Source organism: Alosa alosa, chromosome 21 (genome assembly GCF_017589495.1).
Source record: "Alosa alosa isolate M-15738 ecotype Scorff River chromosome 21, AALO_Geno_1.1, whole genome shotgun sequence".
In the NCBI taxonomy this organism is placed as follows: Eukaryota; Metazoa; Chordata; class Actinopteri; order Clupeiformes; family Clupeidae; genus Alosa; species Alosa alosa.
Window position 1 is genome coordinate 26,373,851 of NC_063209.1, and position 19,085 is coordinate 26,392,935.

General features: G+C 44.9%; 1 protein-coding gene across 3 annotated transcripts in view; it reads right to left on the reverse strand.

The window, feature by feature from the left end:
* The window catches only part of slc2a9l2 (solute carrier family 2 member 9, like 2), a 179,223-nt gene that overhangs the window by 131,884 nt on the left and 28,254 nt on the right, over positions 1 to 19,085 (reverse strand). For all 3 annotated transcript variants that reach the window (XM_048231047.1, XM_048231048.1, XM_048231046.1), the window contains exon 4: positions 12,108 to 12,268. In XM_048231047.1, the coding sequence (XP_048087004.1) occupies positions 12,108 to 12,268 (161 nt within the window). The remainder of the gene's footprint in view (positions 1 to 12,107; positions 12,269 to 19,085) is intronic.

Below are 19,085 nucleotides of genomic sequence, written 5' to 3' on the forward strand. Positions count from 1 at the left end.
CCATGAATATGAAAACATTGTTGTGAATAACCCAGTCCGTCAATTTCAATAGAAATTCACTTGAGTCAATTCTTCCTGTGATATAGTGACTCAGCGCAAACAAGCCCTGCTGAGGGTCAATGTTCGTGTATAGACTACATCATACCTTGTGATACTCACAACCACACACAGTACTGTGAATTGACCTGGGTGAGTCAGCATTCAAAGCATTTGGCCCTACCTGACCAACACCAAATAGCCAGATCATATTTCAATTAGCCTACCTGCAGGAGGTATTACTGTAATCAGAGTTTACACATGAGCCTGGCTCCAATCTCCATTTTCATCATACATTTCATAGCTTTTATTTGCCTGATATGTAGAACAATTGTGCTCAGACAAGATAAATTATGAGTTCCGGAAATTAAGCGATTAAGTGATTATGTTGTTTGCTTGGTGTGTTTCCTAATGTGCATGACAGTCTTGTATAGGTTTGCCTTTAACAGCAGGCCTCAAACCTAGATCAACTCTTAGGCTGTTTGCCAGTCAGATTATAGCATACATGAGCCTGTAAGAGATATGGTCCATCTAGTCAGCCTTCTGTCATTCAGATCTATTTTTCCACAAATAAATCAACTGAATTATTTATCAATTAAATTCATTCTCTTTGGTAGTTGACTAAAATAACACAAAAAACAGTGTTACGCGCAGTGCAACTCTCCCTTTTTAACCGTCACAATCATCATGTGTTTTAATTGTCACAATCAAGGATGAGACCATTTATAGTACTTCCACGTAACATGGCATTATGACCATAACTTTATACCAGGTGGTGAGTAGCAAGAAACAACTTCCGAAGAAGTTAACAGACTACAAATTTATAATAGAGAGAGAGAGAGTGTTACAGAGAAAGAGAGACTGTGTGTGTGTGTGTGTGTGTGTGTGTGTGTGTGTGGAGTGAGAGAGAGAGATCACAAGGTAGGGAGACACGGGGAAGGAGAAGGAGAAAAGCATTAAAGTGAGACAGATGACTTGTGCAGAGGGATCACTAGCAGACTCCTAATGAGATAGCGATTGGCCCATAAAGACAGGTCAGGCTACACCTACTGCAAAGCTGCCGGAATGAGTTTTGAAGAAATTTATCTACAAAAGAGAGAAATACTAAAAAAAAAGGCATATAAAAAGGCATCTCTTCTTTAGAGACACTATGACATCCTGTTTATAGTATAAGTAGACAGGGCTATGAGACCATTTATAGTACTTCCACTTAGCATCACGTCATGAGCATAACTCTATGCAGTAACACCGCAGTAACATCTGCCACATGACAGAGAGGAGGAACCATCTCTTTATCTTGTCTGAGCACACCATCCATATACCCAAACGCTCACATATGCAAAAAACTATAACACAAATCCATGATATATTCAAAGGATACACGATATTAAGACACCCCTAAGATACAGCGCATGCATGCGCAATGTCAATTTAGTTGTAGATTAAAGCAGGATGCATTAAAGTAATCATACGGGCACCATCCTGATAACTCAAGCATGCAGTCCCTATATGTCTCAAGCATGCAGTCCCTATATGTCTCAAGCATGCAGTCCCTACAGTATATGTTTCTGCCCTGCAGCAGAATGTAAGTAATCCTGTAGTATACAATATCAGTGCTCCACTTGCATGTTTTAAATGAAGGTGGACTGCTGGAGTAAACATGAGGAGGCAAGAGGGGGGTGCAATATAGAGACTCCATTTTGCCTCTTACAGAGATAGAGGAAAAGGGGGGAAAGGGAAAAGAGTGGGAGAAGGAGAGGTAGAGGGAGGGAGAGAGGGAAGGATGGAGGGAGGGTTGTAGAGAGAGAGAGAGAGTGAGTACCGGTATATGACATTCTTACATTAAATATGTACAGCATATGTATATATATATATAGGCAAAATCATTTCCCAGTCAAACACAAACTCAGAAACCATCCGCTGTGGGTCTTTTACAGTGGTAGCCCCATTAGCGTACTCGCTGGCTATTCCATGATAGCTTCAGCGAATGTTCTACTAGGAAGACTCGTAGTGTAGCTTACTCCTCCCATGCTTACACGGAGCCAATCTTAGCGTTGCTTACTTTCGGGAAAGCCCTGCAATCTGATCATTAACTCATTCAATCAGCGCTAGCCTATAGGAATTCAGTGGGCTCTTTAAAGATGTACCACCTAACACTGCTTCTGCTTCTCCGGACGCTGACTTTGACGTACTAGCTCAGGCTTCCGCGTGGACCTGGGCTCTCTGCATTTTTACATTCGCCCCTTCTGCCCTCAGTGGCGTTACTTGTTACAATCCTACCGCGCTCGTTTGCTGCACTGTTCAGACCTGTGCGTCCTTCAGTCAGGGCCACTGCATGTCGCTTCATCGCTAATCTCTGCCTATCGGAGCCAGTCACGCTCACGCTGTTGCAGCCTTCAATTCACGATAGCCTACTGCCGGGTCGCCGTCCTCGCGCAACTCTGTTGCAGGCCCATGTCGTTTTCGGCAACAATTTCTCAAGCTTCAGCGTCTGGTTGGTAAGGTTATCGTGCTCTCTTCCCAAGCTCCTCGAGCTGAGCTACACTCTACCCACTGTCATGCAACCTGCTTGCCAACGATATTCGGCGGGCAGCAAACAAACTGACTTGTCTGACACGGTTTAACTTTCATTTAAGCCTCCTTACATAATTCCTGCTGATTTTATAATCCTTGCGATTTGTGCTGTAAATTGCTGGCCTGCACCACGCTGCCGTTGAACCCAACCCTGTATTAAGACCTGTTTAATTGATGTTCTACACTCACTGTGGTTATCTCGATGTCTACCTTGGTTGAGTGTCGTCAAACCAGTTGTCTTTTTGTGTAGCCTCTTAATTTGCCTCGCTGCTCGTTGGGCTGCATAGGCTTTAGGTTAGGCTACTCATCTGCTGGACCTTCGGTTCAGGTATCACTCCTTGTGCATGGCTGCGGGAAGCCAGTTCATCGTTGCATTCGTTTAATCATCTGGGATTGCGTCCCATACCTTCTGGTAGGAAGTCTACACGGCCTTCCTCGGGTGATTCTCTGCATGCACTTGCCGTTGCTCAAACTACTCTCAGCTACCGCTGATCTGTGATGTCACAGGTATGCCGTGACGTCCCCGACGTTCTCAGCTATCTGGGTTCTCAATTTTGGGGGGTCTTACACCAAAGCTCGAACCAAAATGACAGCACGCCGGCCCATGGTCATCAATTGCCAGTATGTCACACAAGCTATTATCTAGGCAATAATAGGTGTTTTCTTTTCAATGCCCGTATTATGTCAGTGTTCATGAGCTGACACCACAGTGTGGGCTCATGCCCACATGGTTGAGCTTTTAATTAAGAAGCTGTGTCATTTGTGTATGTAACATATCCTTCTAGCGTCTTTTGTATGTTTAAAATGTCTTTTCTGATTCCGTATCGTGTATTGGGTTCCTAGGAATTCTATGGCAGGCCTCACTTTGCTCACTGCCCACCAGTGGGTCGCTTCAGCACTCCATGTATTGGTTTTAATGGTTACCGGCTGTTCATGATTATGTCGGCAATTTTACATTTTGCTAGTTGTAGTTTAAATGGTGGCCTATGCTGGAAGTTCGTTGATCACGACTACCAACGTAGCCGTTGGCTGGTTGTTTTACCGATGACGATGCTACATGTCGCCTGTCTAACCACTCCTTCCTTCTCGCAGGTCAAACGGAGCGGTCCATCACTGGCAGACTCAAGTCTCCTTCAGGCCAACGCCACGCCCTTCATGCACTCTCTTTAGACAAAACGGGTCTCTGCGTGTCCACGTGATTTCAGCCCATCTAGTCATGCCATCAGTCACATCCTCTGCAAATGTGTACTCTAATTTCCATTCTCCTATTTTGCCTTGGCTGTTTTGTTTTTGGCAGATATGCTCACCCGAAGTGATCGCGCCAGGGAGGACGTACAAGTTCCTTTTACATTCTCCTCCCAATCTTTAATTGCTAACCCCTGCAGGTGCATCATGCCTCCCCTCTTCCGTTGAGGGGATGCAGTTCGTCAATGGAGAAGCAGTTCCACATATCACACTAACATCTACTTTCTTACAGGGATGGCAGTGCCGGTTCACAGAATCACACAATCGTGTGGATCATGTTTCCAGTTCATACTGGAGGGGGGTCATCCCTCCGTCTTCACAAATCTCGAAGGCCAAGCTTTTCGAGGATATCTCCTCTTGTAGCACGGCTTAAAACTAGCCTTCCTAATCCCAGCACTTATCACCTGTCTAGAACTGACTCTTGACTGTGTAAAACCGGCACTCACTGATGCACTTTTCGTTATTGTGCTCTACCTTGTAAATTGTTTTTAATTGCACTGGCATTGTGGGAGAATTGTTTAAGCTTTAACCTGTTTGCCGTCACGTTGGTCTAGGTTGCCCTAGACGCTGGTTGCCCAGCTCACTGTCCAGGTTGCCCGGCTCATGACGCTCGTCAAGGTTGCCCAGTTTGGTCCAGGTGGCCCTGGATGCCGGTTGCCCGGCCGTCATGTCTGTCTGGGTTGCCCTGGACGTTGGTTGCCCAGCTCATGGTTCAGGATACCGTTATACGGTCAATGTTAACTGCCTGATTCCAGACTTCGACGCACTTGGATGACACTACGTCTGTCATCTGTTTAGATCGCCTCTGGCCCGCTATATCAGCTACACATATATTGGTTCCCCGCGATGCAAGGGGCAAAAGTTACGTGCATCATACTCCTTGCCAGACTTGAGTCTCTCCCTGAGCAAACGCTTCCGTGAACTCTGGATTCCCAGGGTACATTGTCAGTCGCTTTGATTAAAAATGTCCTGGCCACATGGAATGTCACGTGTATGCACACACCTCCACTCACTCAGGGGCCAGTGCTTGGCGCATGACTAATATAATTTCTGCATCCAGTTGGGCGATATGTATTGCTTATTCTCTCCTCATTTACTCATTGTCTCTCCAGCAGCCAGTTCTAAACTGTACTATCCTGCCACAGTGGTGCAGCTGGTATAGCAAGCTCGCGTTAAGTCATTCTCAGAGCTCCTCTGCACTCTGAGATGCATAAGCACCATGGTGGTACCCCAGCACTCATCTGTTCGTTGTCTCGTCATATTTCAGTTACATATGTTTCTTCCTCCTGTCACATACAGGCATGAATTGTCCTGAAGTCCTTTGTCTACGTCGCAAGGTCATGCTTCCCTCGCATTACTGATGCTGCTCATCTTATTTTGGGGGGCTTTCCAAGAGCAGGTGCTAAGGTGAAGCTCACACGCATCCATCTTGGCCTTGGGTCTGCAGCTCATGCATTCATCTCACTCTAGCCACTGCAGGTGAGCTATCGAACCAGAACACACATCTGGCTTCACAAGCACTAGTCTTCTACAAAACTAGTCATAATGCTTATCTATCCTAAATATTAAACCACATGACCCGATCGCGAATATGCTCAAGCACCCATATCAACTAACTCATTGCTCTGGTCCCAAGCATCTGCAACCACAAGCTCTATTCCCCTGCATTGATCCTGAGTACATCATGTTTAACCTTTTAACCCTAACCATGTTTTGCTTCCCTGGTCCCCGTTCACTACCTTAAACTACGGTTCACACTTTACCTGATTTTCAGCAGCCATCTAGCTAACGTGCTGCTTAAATGTAACCTCTCTTCAGAGGTTCACTTTTCACTCATTCCGCATCGGCGCAGCCAAGACTGCCGGCCAAAAAGGGCTATCCACGTCATCCATCAGGATGCATCAAACTAACTCCTCTTGACATTTTCGATGCTCAGAAGTTGCTCTCCCATGTTAACTCAGGTACCTCATTTTACCTTCACAAGTCCTGGTGGCGGTGGTTAAATTCTGGCATTCGCCTTGCACTAATCGCTGAAACATATTGGGGCCCAGAATGCCAGTAGCTTGTGGTGATTTAGTCTCTTTAGCCATGGGCATGTTGCCCTTTTCACTGGTTGCCCAGCTCGTTCGACGCTTATGGTTCAGGTCACTTCTCGCCGGTCGCCCGGCTCGTGATGCACGTCTAGGTTGCCCTAGACACTGGTTGCCCAGTTTGGTCCAGGTGGCCCTGGATGCCGGTTGCCCGGCCGTCATGTCTGTCTAGGTTGCCCTAGGCGGCTGGTTGCCCAGTTCGGTCCAGGTTGCCCTGGATGCGGTCGCCGGCCGTCCACGTTGGTCTAGGTTGCCCTAGGCGCTGGTTGCCCAGCTAATGGTCCAGGTTGCCTTGGGGGCGGTAGCCGGCATCGCGTCGTGGTCTAGGTTGCCCTAGGCGCTGGTTGCCCAGCTTCGCATAAGCACTAAAGTCCAGGTTGCTCTGAATGCGGTGGCCTGGGCCGTCCGCGATGTACTAGCTTGCTAGTCACTGGAAGCCCAGATAGTGAAGTGCTTATGGTCCAGGTTGCCCTGGGCGCCGGTTGCCCGCCGATTGGTCTAGGTTGCCCTAGGCGCTGGTTGCCCAGCTCGTCAAGCTTTTAAATCCCACTAAAGCGAAAGCATGCTGCGGGCCCCACTACAACCCTAGGTTTATGGTTAACACCTAGCTACTTTAAAATTCTGTCGGCGTCCTGGCACAACGTCTTCACCCCGGCCCAGTCATGCTGTTTAATTCATCTTGTATGTATACTAATGTCTCTGCTCCTCTCAGAACCAGATTACTGAGTCACCGCCCTGGCGGGCATCACTCATCCTTTTGGGGGTAGGCTCCCCGCCCCTGCCTTCATCCATCGGCAGGAGACGAGATCCGCTAATCGCTGGACGGATCCGAGACGGGGCCTACGCCAAAGACTGTTACCTATTCAGGACTCTATCATGCTTGCATCCAAGCCGTTCCTTTACTAATTAAATTGTTAACTGATTCTATTCTGTCTACTGAGTCTTTCTGGTAGAAATCAGTTTCTCATTACTGGAAAGGACCAAGTGCATTGTTGGCTATGGTAATGGCCAAGTGCATTGTGGGATATGGCAATGGCCCTGTGGTGTGCGGAGTGTCACAGCAGCCTTTTTTCCACGCTGGAGTATTCATCAGAACAAGGCAATGTCAGCCCTCATTTGAGCCCCTGATACTTGGAGCAGGCACAGCAGATCACATGGTGTCAACAATGTTGTTCCCGACCTTGTTGACATGGATGTATATTTACAGCAAAACCAGCAAAGTCAAAGTCAAAGTCAAAGTCAGCTTTATTGTCAATTTCTTCACATGTTCCAGACATACAAAGAGATCGAAATTACGTTTCTCACTATCCCACGGTGAAGACAAGACATATTTTACCAATTTTAAGTCCACAGACAAACATAACATTCAAGTAAACAAAAAAGTAAGTAAATAAGTAAATAAGAGGGCACATATAATAATGAAAAAATAAGAGCAGCAAGAATAAGAAAATAAGAAAAGCAAGCCTGCAACACTATGGTTACAGAATTGGCATCATATAGTAGTTTCCATAATGATGTGCAATCCCTGACAAAATTGAATAGACTTTATGTGTAAGCTGTCAAAATCATGCTTTCAGTATCTAATGGGGTGGCCCTCACCTATTCTAATAAATAGTACGGTCTTTGTGTGCGAACACAATATCAGATTTGAGGAAGCATTTTCATGTGACACATTGACATTCCCGTAGTTTTACCCAGCGAGTTTTTACCGTCTTATTTGTTGTCAGCCATTCATGTGCAGCACACCTCAGGGCAGAGTGTTGGGCACCCACACAAAATTCACACAGATTAAAGGAGAGTCTTTTGATGTACCGCAGCCTACAGGAGAGTACTAGTCAAGAGGAAAGGCTCACTAATGATGACAGGGCAAGGGGGGAGAAACACTTTGAGCTGGCAGATTACACAAGCCTACCCCCAAAGGGGCGGGGAGCCTACCCCCCACGACGAGACGGGGACCAACTCGCATAAGCACTAAAGTCCAGGTTGCTCTGGATGCCGGTGGCCTGGCTCGTCACGATGTACTAGCTTGCTAGTCACTGGGCGCCCAGATTGTGAACTCGCATAAGCACTAAAGTCCAGGTTGCTCTGGATGCCGGTGGCCTGGCTCGTCACGATGTACTAGCTTGCTAGTCACTGGGCGCCCAAATCGTGAAGTGCTTATGGTCCAGGTTGCCCTGGACGCCAGTTGCCCGGCCGCCGCATTGGTCTAGGTTGCCCAGCTCGTCAAGCTTCTAAATCCCACTAAAGCGAAAGCATGCTGCGGGCCCCACTACAACCCTAGGTTTATGGTTAACACCTAGCTACTTTAAAATTCTGTCGGCGTCCTGGCACAACGTCTTCACCCCGGCCCAGTCATGCTGTTTAATTCATCTTGTATGTATACTAATGTCTCTGCTCCTCTCAGAACCAGATTACTGGGTCACCGCCCTGGCGGGCATCACTCATCCTTTTGGGGGTAGGCTCCCGCCCTGCCTTCATCCATCGGCGGGAGGCGAGATCCTCTCATCGCTGGGCCGGATCGAGGCGGGGCCCTCGCCAAAGACTGTTACCTATTCAGGACTCTATCATGCTTGCATCCAAGCCGTTCCTTTACTAATTAAATTGTTAACTGATTCTATTCTGTCTACTGAGTCTTTCTGGTAGAAATGATAGCTTCAGCGAAAGTTCTACTAGGAAGACTCGTAGTGTAGCTTACTCCTCCCATGCTTACACGGAGCCAATCTTAGCGTTGCTTACTTTCGGGAAAGCCCTGCAATCTGATCATTAACTCATTCAATCAGCGCTAGCCTATAGGAATTCAGTGGGCTCTTTAAATATGTACCACCTAACACTGCTTCTGCTTCTCAGTACGCTGACTTTGACGTCCCCTCCACCTCCCCTCCAGCCACCTCTGCCAGCAGTCCACGTCCATCGGGCACGGTCTGCCTACAACATCTTCCTTCAGCCACCGCCACCAGTTGGTCCCGTCCCGTCGTGGGGGTAGGCTCCCGCCCCTGCCTTCATCCATCGGCGGGAGGCGAGATCCTCTCATCGCTGGGCCGGATCGAGGCGGGGCCTACGCCAAAGACTGTTACCTATTCAGGACTCTATCATGCTTGCATCCAAGCCGTTCCTTTACTAATTAAATTGTTAACTGATTCTATTCTGTCTACTGAGTCTTTCTGGTAGAAATCAGTTTCTCATTACTGGAAAGGACCAAGTGCATTGTTGGCTATGGTAATGGCCAAGTGCATTGTGGGATATGGTAATGGCCCTGTGGTGTGCGGAGTGTCACAGCAGCCTTTTTTCCACGATGGAGTATTCATCAGGACAAGGCAACGTCAGCCCTCATTTGAGCCCCTGATACTTGGAGCAGGCACAGCAGATCACATGGTGTCAACAATGTTGTTCCCGACCTTGTTGACATGGATGTATATTTACAGCAAAACCAGCAAGCCTGCAACACTATGGTTACAGAATTGGCATCATATAATAGTTTCCATAATGATGTGCAATCCCTGACAAAATTGAATAGACTTTATGTGTAAGCTGTCAAAATCATGCTTTCAGTATCTAATGGGGTGGCCCTCACCTATTCTAATAAATAGTACGGTCTTTGTGTGCGAACACAATATCAGATTTGAGGAAGCATTTTCATGTGACACATTGACATTCCCGTAGTTTTACCCAGCGAGTTTTTACCGTCTTATTTGTTGTCAGCCATTCATGTGCAGCACACCTCAGGGCAGAGTGTTGGGCACCCACACAAAATTCACACAGATTAAAGGAGAGTCTTTTGATGTACCGCAGCCTACAGGAGAGTACTAGTCAAGAGGAAAGGCTCACTAATGATGACAGGGCAAGGGGGGAGAAACACTTTGAGCTGGCAGATTACACAAGCGGTTCAAGTCAAACATGTCAAACCATTAAAGCTGACAATAAATGTGTTCATTAGAGCATCAAGATTTTTTCCTTTAATCTTCTGGCTCTCTTTAACATTGAAAAATTGACATCTTTTAGTCGTCATGCTGTGTTTGTCTACACAAGACAAGAAGATAAATGAACGCTTATGAAACATACGCTTTAATTTGGCTAGGTGGGGCTTTTGGAAAGAGAAGTGCTGAGGAAGACCTACTGAAATCTCATAGAGTTGTCTGCAACTCCCGGGGAGAAGCGATGAAGCCAGGCAACAAAAAGTAGTGGAGAAATGCCAACAACAGCCAGCAGCATTGTGAAAGTAATTGGCTATGGATATTATTGACCTGTGTGGGTCGCAGTTGAAGAATCAACACCTTCTCCACCCTCGTTTCTGTGGAAGCCTTTATATGACGGGCTGCTTGTAGCAGAGGAAACAATACACAAGCACAGGTGTATCGCTATATTGGAGGATTATCTTTGTTTACTTGTTATAGGAACAATCACACAACAAAAACAGTGATATACAGTACCCTCCAGAATTATTGGCACCTCTGCTAAAATTGACTAAAAACAAGTATAAAAAATAATCTGTTGGTGATTTATTGTAAATTCACAATGATGAGATTTCCCTTTTTCTCAAAATAAACATGCTTCCCTTCAAGGTGGGATTTTTCCTACATTTTTTACAATAAATCACCAACAGATTATTTTTATACCAGTTTTAGTCAACTTTAGCAGAGGTGCCAATAATTCTGGAGGGTAGCCTACTGTAGGCTACCTCAATAACAAGGATTTCTTGAACAAAATAAATGGTATATAGTAAAGCACGGCATTAATGGGGAGTAAACAGGTATGGATGGATACGGTCCAACATTACCTATCATTTGAATGTTTCCCGTGATATGACTGTGTCTGTGTGTTTTTTTTCCCCCAGTGTGGTCAATGGAAACTCAATATTATTTTCTATTCTGGTGTCACAAAATGCATATTTATCTTTACTCCATTCACATATTACATACAAACAAATCTCTTCTAACTGTCATAGCTGTAATACAGAACATGATTACTGATATCGTCATTACATCACCATAGCATAATATCTCATGTGATGATGCTTGAGAACTAGGAAATGGTCTAAACTACTCAATCTTATCTAAAGGGCAGTGAGGCATAAAGGGCAGTAAAAGGAGGGACATGGCCAGGTCTCTGAGGGTCTTGTCGGACTCGTGTCCACTCTCCTTAAAGCCGTGTCGTTCCCCTGACGGAGCTCCTGTGGCGGAGGAGCGAGGTGGCGGAGGAGCGCCAGTGCGAATGGGAACATCATGCTTAATGGAGTGTCCATGTCAGGACAGCCTCTGACAGCACTCACATCTTCCAGGTTGGGGGATGAAAGGAAACAGCCTTGTCACGCAGGCCAGCAAATATTAGTGCCCGTTGAACAACAATATCGATGTGTTTTTCTTCCTCTGATACAGAAGTAGTTGGCCTGATTAGTCGCGGTCCCATTATCTAGCTGGTCCCTTATTATAGTCTACTGGTTGGTCACCAGTAATTATATCCGTGTAGTGGCTGGCCGGTAATGAGTGTGGGGGCGTTCGGCGGTGCAATGGGGCTACATGATGGATGGAGAGGAACTGAGGGGAAAGTGCAGGGGAAGCGAACATTAAACCAAACAAAACCACAAAAAACATGCCGTGCTCCACAGGGGAGGCTGCCGGTGCTAAAATTACCCAACAGTCCCTCCTACCAGGCTGCCTGAGCTGTATGTGTGCAGAAGAACGAGCACTGGGGGACGCTAGGGGGGGAGAGAGAGAGGGAGGGAGAGAGAGAGAGAGAAGGGTGAGAAGCAGAGGGATCAGGAATGAAGGATCAAGGAGATAAGAAAGGAGGGAGAGAAGCTCCTGAAGGATGTGAGGAAGGCGAAGGCTTTGAAAGGTAAAGAGGCAATAGGACAGAGAGAGGACATGCCACACTCAAGGTCATTCAAGGCCACAGCTCCATCCAACAAGCTCATCCACATCAATGGTATATAGTAAGAATCAACCACACCTACACATGCATCAACACGGTGTGTTGTGAGTTCATGTAAGAGTGCTCATTAGTTCACATCCCAACTTCCTTTTAAACACATCCTTATGAACAGAAAACTGTGAGAATAAAACTGTATTTATGAAGAACATACAGACAAAAGACATATTATGTTGTAAACACACAAGTACTTTGGTCATTTGTTTAGACAATTTAAAAGGAAAAGGATGTTTTTACCTTCCAAAAACTTTAATGAGAATGGAGACAGTGAAGGTGCCCGCCAGACCCCCGATGGCAAAGATGGACACAGTGAGTGACCACAGCAGGGTGACCGTCTCTGGTCCGATCGGTTCCTCATAACGCTCCACCCACGTCTTATTATAAAATGCTTTGATGTACTACAAGGACATAAGGAAACAAGAAAGAACAGCAACGATGAGATTATGATCATTTATTGTCCTGATAACAGACAGACACATACACTATACACTATACAGTACACAGGTTGCACAATGCTTGATGGTGCTGAGAGAGAATTAAAAAACAAGAGTGCCAAAGGCCTACATCCAATAAGTCTATATCCAATAGACGTCAATATGTCAATACCAAATAATCAATTGACTTCAGCATTATGACATTTTGCGTTGACGTGTTAAAAACTATTTTTTTTTGTTCTAATTCTTATCCCTACAGTGCATTCACCAAACAACCATCAACCAAAATCATCAGGACCAGAGGAACCCCTGCGAGGAGAGTCCATGGCTTCTGCCTCAAACACACAGCAGGTAGAAAAACATTCTTCGCTCTCTATGCTGTACCGGTCCCGGGTGAGGCAGAAGAAAAGGGGTGCTGACAGTGATCAGTGGTCATCACAAATCTGCGTGGCTGACAGTTTTCTCTCCTTTGCAGACGGACGCGGAGGCTAATCAATATTGCAAACAGTACGAACGTGACTTGGAGCGAACGCTCCCCCCACTATGGGAATGATGGAGAGAAAACCATGTTCCTCTTCTCTCGCTTGCTTCATGATTCCATCCCTTCCTCCCTTTTCTTCCTCTGGCTCTCTGTGCCCCTTCGCTTTCTTTCATTCTCTGGCTTCTTTCTATGTCAGTAGAAATGCCCCCCACCATGTGCTCTGCTTTCCTGTGCCCCCCACCATGTGCTCTGCTTTCCTGTGCCCCCCCATACCCATCCATTACCCCTTCTTCCTCCCTTTTTCTTTTCTGTCTTTGCTCTCAACCCACCAGGGACTCCAGCCGACCACAGGGGGGACGTGCCCTAGATGGTGCCTGGGGTGGAGAGCCGACGCTGGGGCTAGTGAGGCAGAGCGCCTGGGCGCCCCTCTCTGGAGACCCCACCCCACCTCAGATATCAGTGCGGTCCAATTTAAGCACTCAGACGCAGCAGGGGAGACCGGGCCAAAAATGCAGCACCTTTGGCTGGCACACACGCCTCTGGAGGGGCAGCAGCGGGATGAGTTACGCTGCTGCTCAAAAAGACGGAGAGACAGAGCGAGAGGGAGGGTGAGAGATGGAGGATGGGAAAGGAGGGATGAAGAGAAGGGAAGAGGGAGGGAAAGATGAAGAGGTGCCAGGGAAGACGGCAGCAGTGTGGGGTAGGAGGGGGTGAGTCAGCTGGAACTCAACGTGCGCATGTCCGTTAGCATCGCAGCTTTTCCCAAAGTCCCCAATCATCTAACATTATCTCTGAGCAAAGAGCACAGATGATACTTTCCAATTAGTCTGCACATCAGACCGAAAGTTTTGACTTTTGAACTTGAGGGAATTGTGAGTCATTATCATTATTTTGTATGTAAATTACTTTGGATGATACTCATGTGTTTCTTATATATTGTCTCTTTCTTATATCCTTATGTATATTGTGTCGCATAATTTAGATTATATTAGAGGTAAGTATAAATATTTCTGTGTCCTTCACATCTAGCTGGTAGTTGAACCTTGTGTCAGCTAAGTTCTATATACTCTGCCAGGCCAAAGTGCTTCTGTAATTATTTATTTAATTATCTTTGTGCTATCTGTTCCAAATATTCAAAGCAGCATTGATTATAACATACTGACGTCAATATTTCTGTGTATTCACTTATCATATCCATATAGGATTGGAGCACTGATTATAAAAACCCTCTCTTGCCAACCTAAAAGGTTGAAAGCAAGAGTTTTCCCTTCAATTGGGTAGAATGGATCGATATATAAAATACATCTCAGCTTTGGCCTTTTGTCCCACACAAACCTTTCACCCACATGTGTAGGGTTTGTTTGCACCTAGTCACCCTAGAACAGGGGTGGGGAACCTTTTTGCCATTTTTAAACCAAGTTTCGAGGCCCATACTGTACAACAATTTGGACAGAGCTCAACACACAATTTGGAACAATTTTGCTTTGTCCATTTAGTGCAGCAGATTAATGGCATATTTCAAGACAATCGTTCAAATTGGTATAAAAGCATGAAATTTGGCACAGATACTCTCTAAGGGTCACTTTATGGGAAAAAGGCGCTGGCCACCCAAAAATTCAACATGCGGCCATTTTTTCAAGATGGCCGCTATTTCTGTCAAATGTCATTATGTCAATCGTTCAAACAGGGATGTATGCATAACATTTTGTGAAAATACTCTCTTAAGAATGTTTTTTTGGAAAATGTGCTTGTCCCTCAAAAATTCAAGATGGCAACCATTTTTCAAGATGGCCGCCATTTCTCTTGAATCCTTACATCAATTTTTCAAATGGTGATGCTACTGTATCATCAAATTTGGTACAAATATTCTTCAAGGAACATTCTCATGGAAAAAGGTGTGTGCCACTCAAAAATTCAAGATGGCCACCATTTTCAAGATGGCCACCATTTCTGTCAGAGCTCAATTTAATGTGTTAAGGAAGGTTTTGTTTAATAGAGTGAATGTCATTACACAACCAGGGCACACTGGTGACTTCACTGCTGTGGAACTCAGCATGGGGTTCAGTGTCAGCTGATCTAGTTTTACTTACACTGTAGTTCTTGACTAGTAGTAATAGTATAGCTAAGTTTAGTGTCCCAAATGCTGTCTAACAGCCCCTCATCAATTAGCTAGTAATAGATGTAGTTAGAAAGCCGCACCTGAATTGACAGGTTGTGCCGAGCCGAGAGCCGAGCCAAGGGTAAGCGGGGCAATACATGACTTGTTCATGTACGCTTACCTGGAAGGTGTACAGATCACACGGGACTTAAATGGCACTGGATGAATGATAGGGCTAGGTGTAGGTGACCCGAACCGAGTTGTATCCCATATCTTGTGTATGGGAACCATGTGTATACATATCTCGGTAACGTTTTAGAATAACATGTGCTTATTAGGTATTAACAGTGCATAATAAGCAGTTAACAATTCATTACTAACAGTTAGTTAACTGTTGTTATCCTTTAATTACAACATTAACTAACTGTTAACATGCAGCTTGTAAGTGTTAATAAGCAACCTTTTAAGTTACTTACAAGCATATTTGTTAACAGTTGTAAGTGTTAACAAGCAGCTTGTTAATGCTTGTTAATGGTGTATAAGACAAAGAGGTGGATAACTAATACGCTTATAAGACCTTTCTTACCTATTTGTAGTAAATTTTGCAGCCCCCCAATCTAAAGCGAGGTCCATGTAGCCTATAGCTCCACAAGCCTTACCTTCTATCTCTATATATCTACTGTATCTATCTATCTAGCTTAATTTAGCTGTGAGAAATGCACCTTCAAAATTGCTACAGCGAGCAGGAATCAAACCCCGGTCTCCTGCATCATAGAGTGACCCGTTACTGACTGAGCTACATTCCTATCTGTGGTTTTGAAGAAAATGTTCATATTGATTCTATATTCCGATAATGTTCTATCTCATACCAGCTATGCTTTTTACAAATATGTCTCTGATGGAAAAGTGGTGAATAGAACTTATGTTCCTTTTAACTCAACAGTTAACTCAACTCAACAGTTAACTCAACTCAATTGTGGCGATTGCCTTTTTCTAGTTAAGTGTGGCCATTAGAATATTTTTGCTAACATGCATGTGTGCATCAGTGTACATACTACCGAAATGACGGCCATCTTGGAAAAGGTCTCCATCTTGAATTTTTTATTGGCCATTCAGTTTTTCCAAAAAGTGGCCTTAACAGAATATTTGTGGCATATTTTTTGTATCACTTTTTGGAAACAGTGGCAATGAACATAGGACAGGAATGGCAGCCATCTTGAAAATGTTTCCATTCTGAATTTTTGAGTGGCACATACCTTTTCCCAAAAGAGTGTTCCTTGAAGAGTATTTCTGCCTAATTTTATGCTTGCATCACCATTTGAACAATTGAAATGATTAATATTCGACAGGAACGTTGGCCATCTTTAAAAATGGCAGCCATCTTGATTTTTTGAGGGACAAGCATCTTTTTCAATTAACATTTCCTTTAGAGAGTATTTGTATCAAATTGTATGCTTAGATCACTGTTTGAATAATTGATATAATAAGCATTGAATAGCAATGGTGGCCATCTTGAAAAATGTCCGCCATATTGAATTTTTGAGTGGCCAGCGCCTTTTTCCAAAATAAAGGCCCTTAGAGAGTATCTATGCCAAATGTCATGCTTCTATACCAAAGTGAACGTTTTTTTTACTAATCTGCTGCACTAATTAGAGGGGATGTAGGGGACTTTGATAAAGTCAAAGGAGAAAAGTAAGATTTTGTCTATTTTCTCTCACACAAGCAGCTGAGACACAGAGGTCTGCAAACAAATAAGACTGACCAGGCAGCTTACACCCAAGCATACACTCTTAAAACGAATGTGTTGAAAACAACACAACTTCCGTTGTTTTTAACACATCTCTGTGTCCAGATAGGTGACATGATTAGCACTGTGGGCCAACTATTCACAAACTAGCAAATTCTCATGACACCACAATCCTAACTCCTAATATGTCCTCAGAAAATATTTTTTAAAACACAACCAAACCACGGTCAAAAGACAAAAGTAAAATTTTGTCTATTTCCTCTCAAATAAGCAGCTGAGACACAGAGGCCTGCAAACAAATAAGACTTTCTTTTTTTAACACATCTCTGTTAAAACTGTTAAAACAGTTAAAACAACACACAGTTTGTGTTGTTTCGTTTTTTTTTTAATTTGTTACACAATATGTGTTGAAAATAACACAACTTGCGTTGTCTTTTTAACTCATTCCTGTGTCCAGATGGGGACAGCACATTCGTTTTAAGAGTGTAGTATTTTAGGACCTTTTCCAATATCTTTTTGGTTGTGCTAATAATACAGATAATGGCCTCTGCGACTTCAGAAAGAGCTGTAGGTAGGAGAGGGCCAGAATGGGCCAGCTCCCCCCTGGGCCTTGCTGTAATGAGCCTACCACACAGTGGACCAGCATCACATTCTGAGGGCGGAGAGCATGAAATTGCAGACAGCATTGCCCTGGTGTGTTGGCACTGACTGTTAGGGAAGGCAATGGTCAGGTTGGAGAAGAGATATCAAGGGATGGAAGGACAGAGGGAGAGAGAGAGAGAGAGGGATAGAAGGGAGTGATGGAGGGAGAGAGAGAGAGAGAGGGATAGAAGGGAGTGATGGAGAGAGAGAGAGAGAGAGGGATAGAAGGGAGTGATGGAGGGAGAGAGAGAGAGCGATAGAAGGGAGTGATGGAGGGAGAGAGAGGGGGGGTGGCTAGGGAAGCAGCTGCAGCCTTTTCTGTCAGGGCCCAGCTGTCCAGGAATGAGTGACTTGTTCTAGAAAAAGAGTCTGTTGGGGCTTCAAGCTTCACTCGACCACTTCTCTTAGTGCAGAGTGTGTGCGCACGTGTGAATGTGTCTGCATGTGTGTATGTGTGTGTGTGTGTGTGTGTGTGTGTGAATGTGTCTGCATGTGTGTGTATGTGTGTGTGTGAATGTGTCTGCATGTGTGTGTGTGTGTGTGTGTGTGTGTGTGTGTGTGTGGGTGTGTAAATGTGTCTGCATGTGTTTGTGTGTGTGTGTGTACGTGTGTGTTTGTGTGTGTGTGAATGTGTCTGCATGTGCATGTGTGTGTGTGTGTGTGTGTGTGTGTGTGTGTGTGTGTGTGTGTGTGTGTGTGTGTGAATGTGTCTGCATGTATGTGTGTGTGTGTGTGTGTCTGTGTGTCTGTGTCTGTCTGTGTCTGTGTGTGTGTGTGTGTGTGTGTGTGTGTGTGTGTGTGTGTGTGTGTCTGCATGTGCATGTGTGTGTCTGTGTGTGTGAGAGGTCAGTTGAAAGTGGGGGAAAGTGAGAGAGGAGTAGGGTGACATTAGAGGATGGTGAGAGAGAGAGAGACTTAATTCAATCATGTCCACATCCCAGTTGCCTGTCTGTGCACGTCCGAGCTCAATTCAATTCCCCAAAACAAAACTGGGTGTGGGCAGACCCACTGTCCTAATTTTGGGGCGACCGACATCAGAGCGATCAGTCATGCTTAGGGACTGGCGACACGCAAGGAGAGACTCTGTGATCCATTTCAGATGCTAAGGGTGCCGCTCACAATTGGTCCCTAATATTGAGGTTGGTAGAAAAGCAACCTTTAATAAAGCTACAAGTGGCGGCGACGGGCCCGAGCTCCTTTGGTTCCGCAACCCGTGACATGTCATCATCCAATAATGAACTCACATGATGTGAGAATGTGAGGTGTGTGTAACATGTTCATGATGTGTGATCTAATGTGTGTGTGTGTGTGTGTGCATTTGTGTGTGGGTCAAATGAGTAATACATGTGGGACCATAAACACCCAATGAATCATCTAACACTACAAATCTATGACACTGCATTGCAGCCTCCTCTATATACGCAGCAATTCATAAAATCTGGCATGCATCCAGAAACTGTGGTAGTAAGTCATCATGTCAAATTATTTGAACCTTTACATCACAAGATATTGGCTCAGGCATGTCTTGAGATTGTATTGAATAGTATGATTGAATAATAATAATGATAAAGATAATAATAATAATAATAATAATAATAATAATAATAATAAAAGAATAATAATAATAATAAATATAGCTGCAAGCAGCAATGAGGGGGCCAAGCAGTTGAGCAGGAGTTGTCCTGGCAACGCAATGTTGTTAAATTATACACACACCCAATTAACCCCCACCCCCCACACACACACACAAACACACACATATATAAAAAGATAAACCTCCTCCCCCACACACCCCAATAGCCCCCTACATATA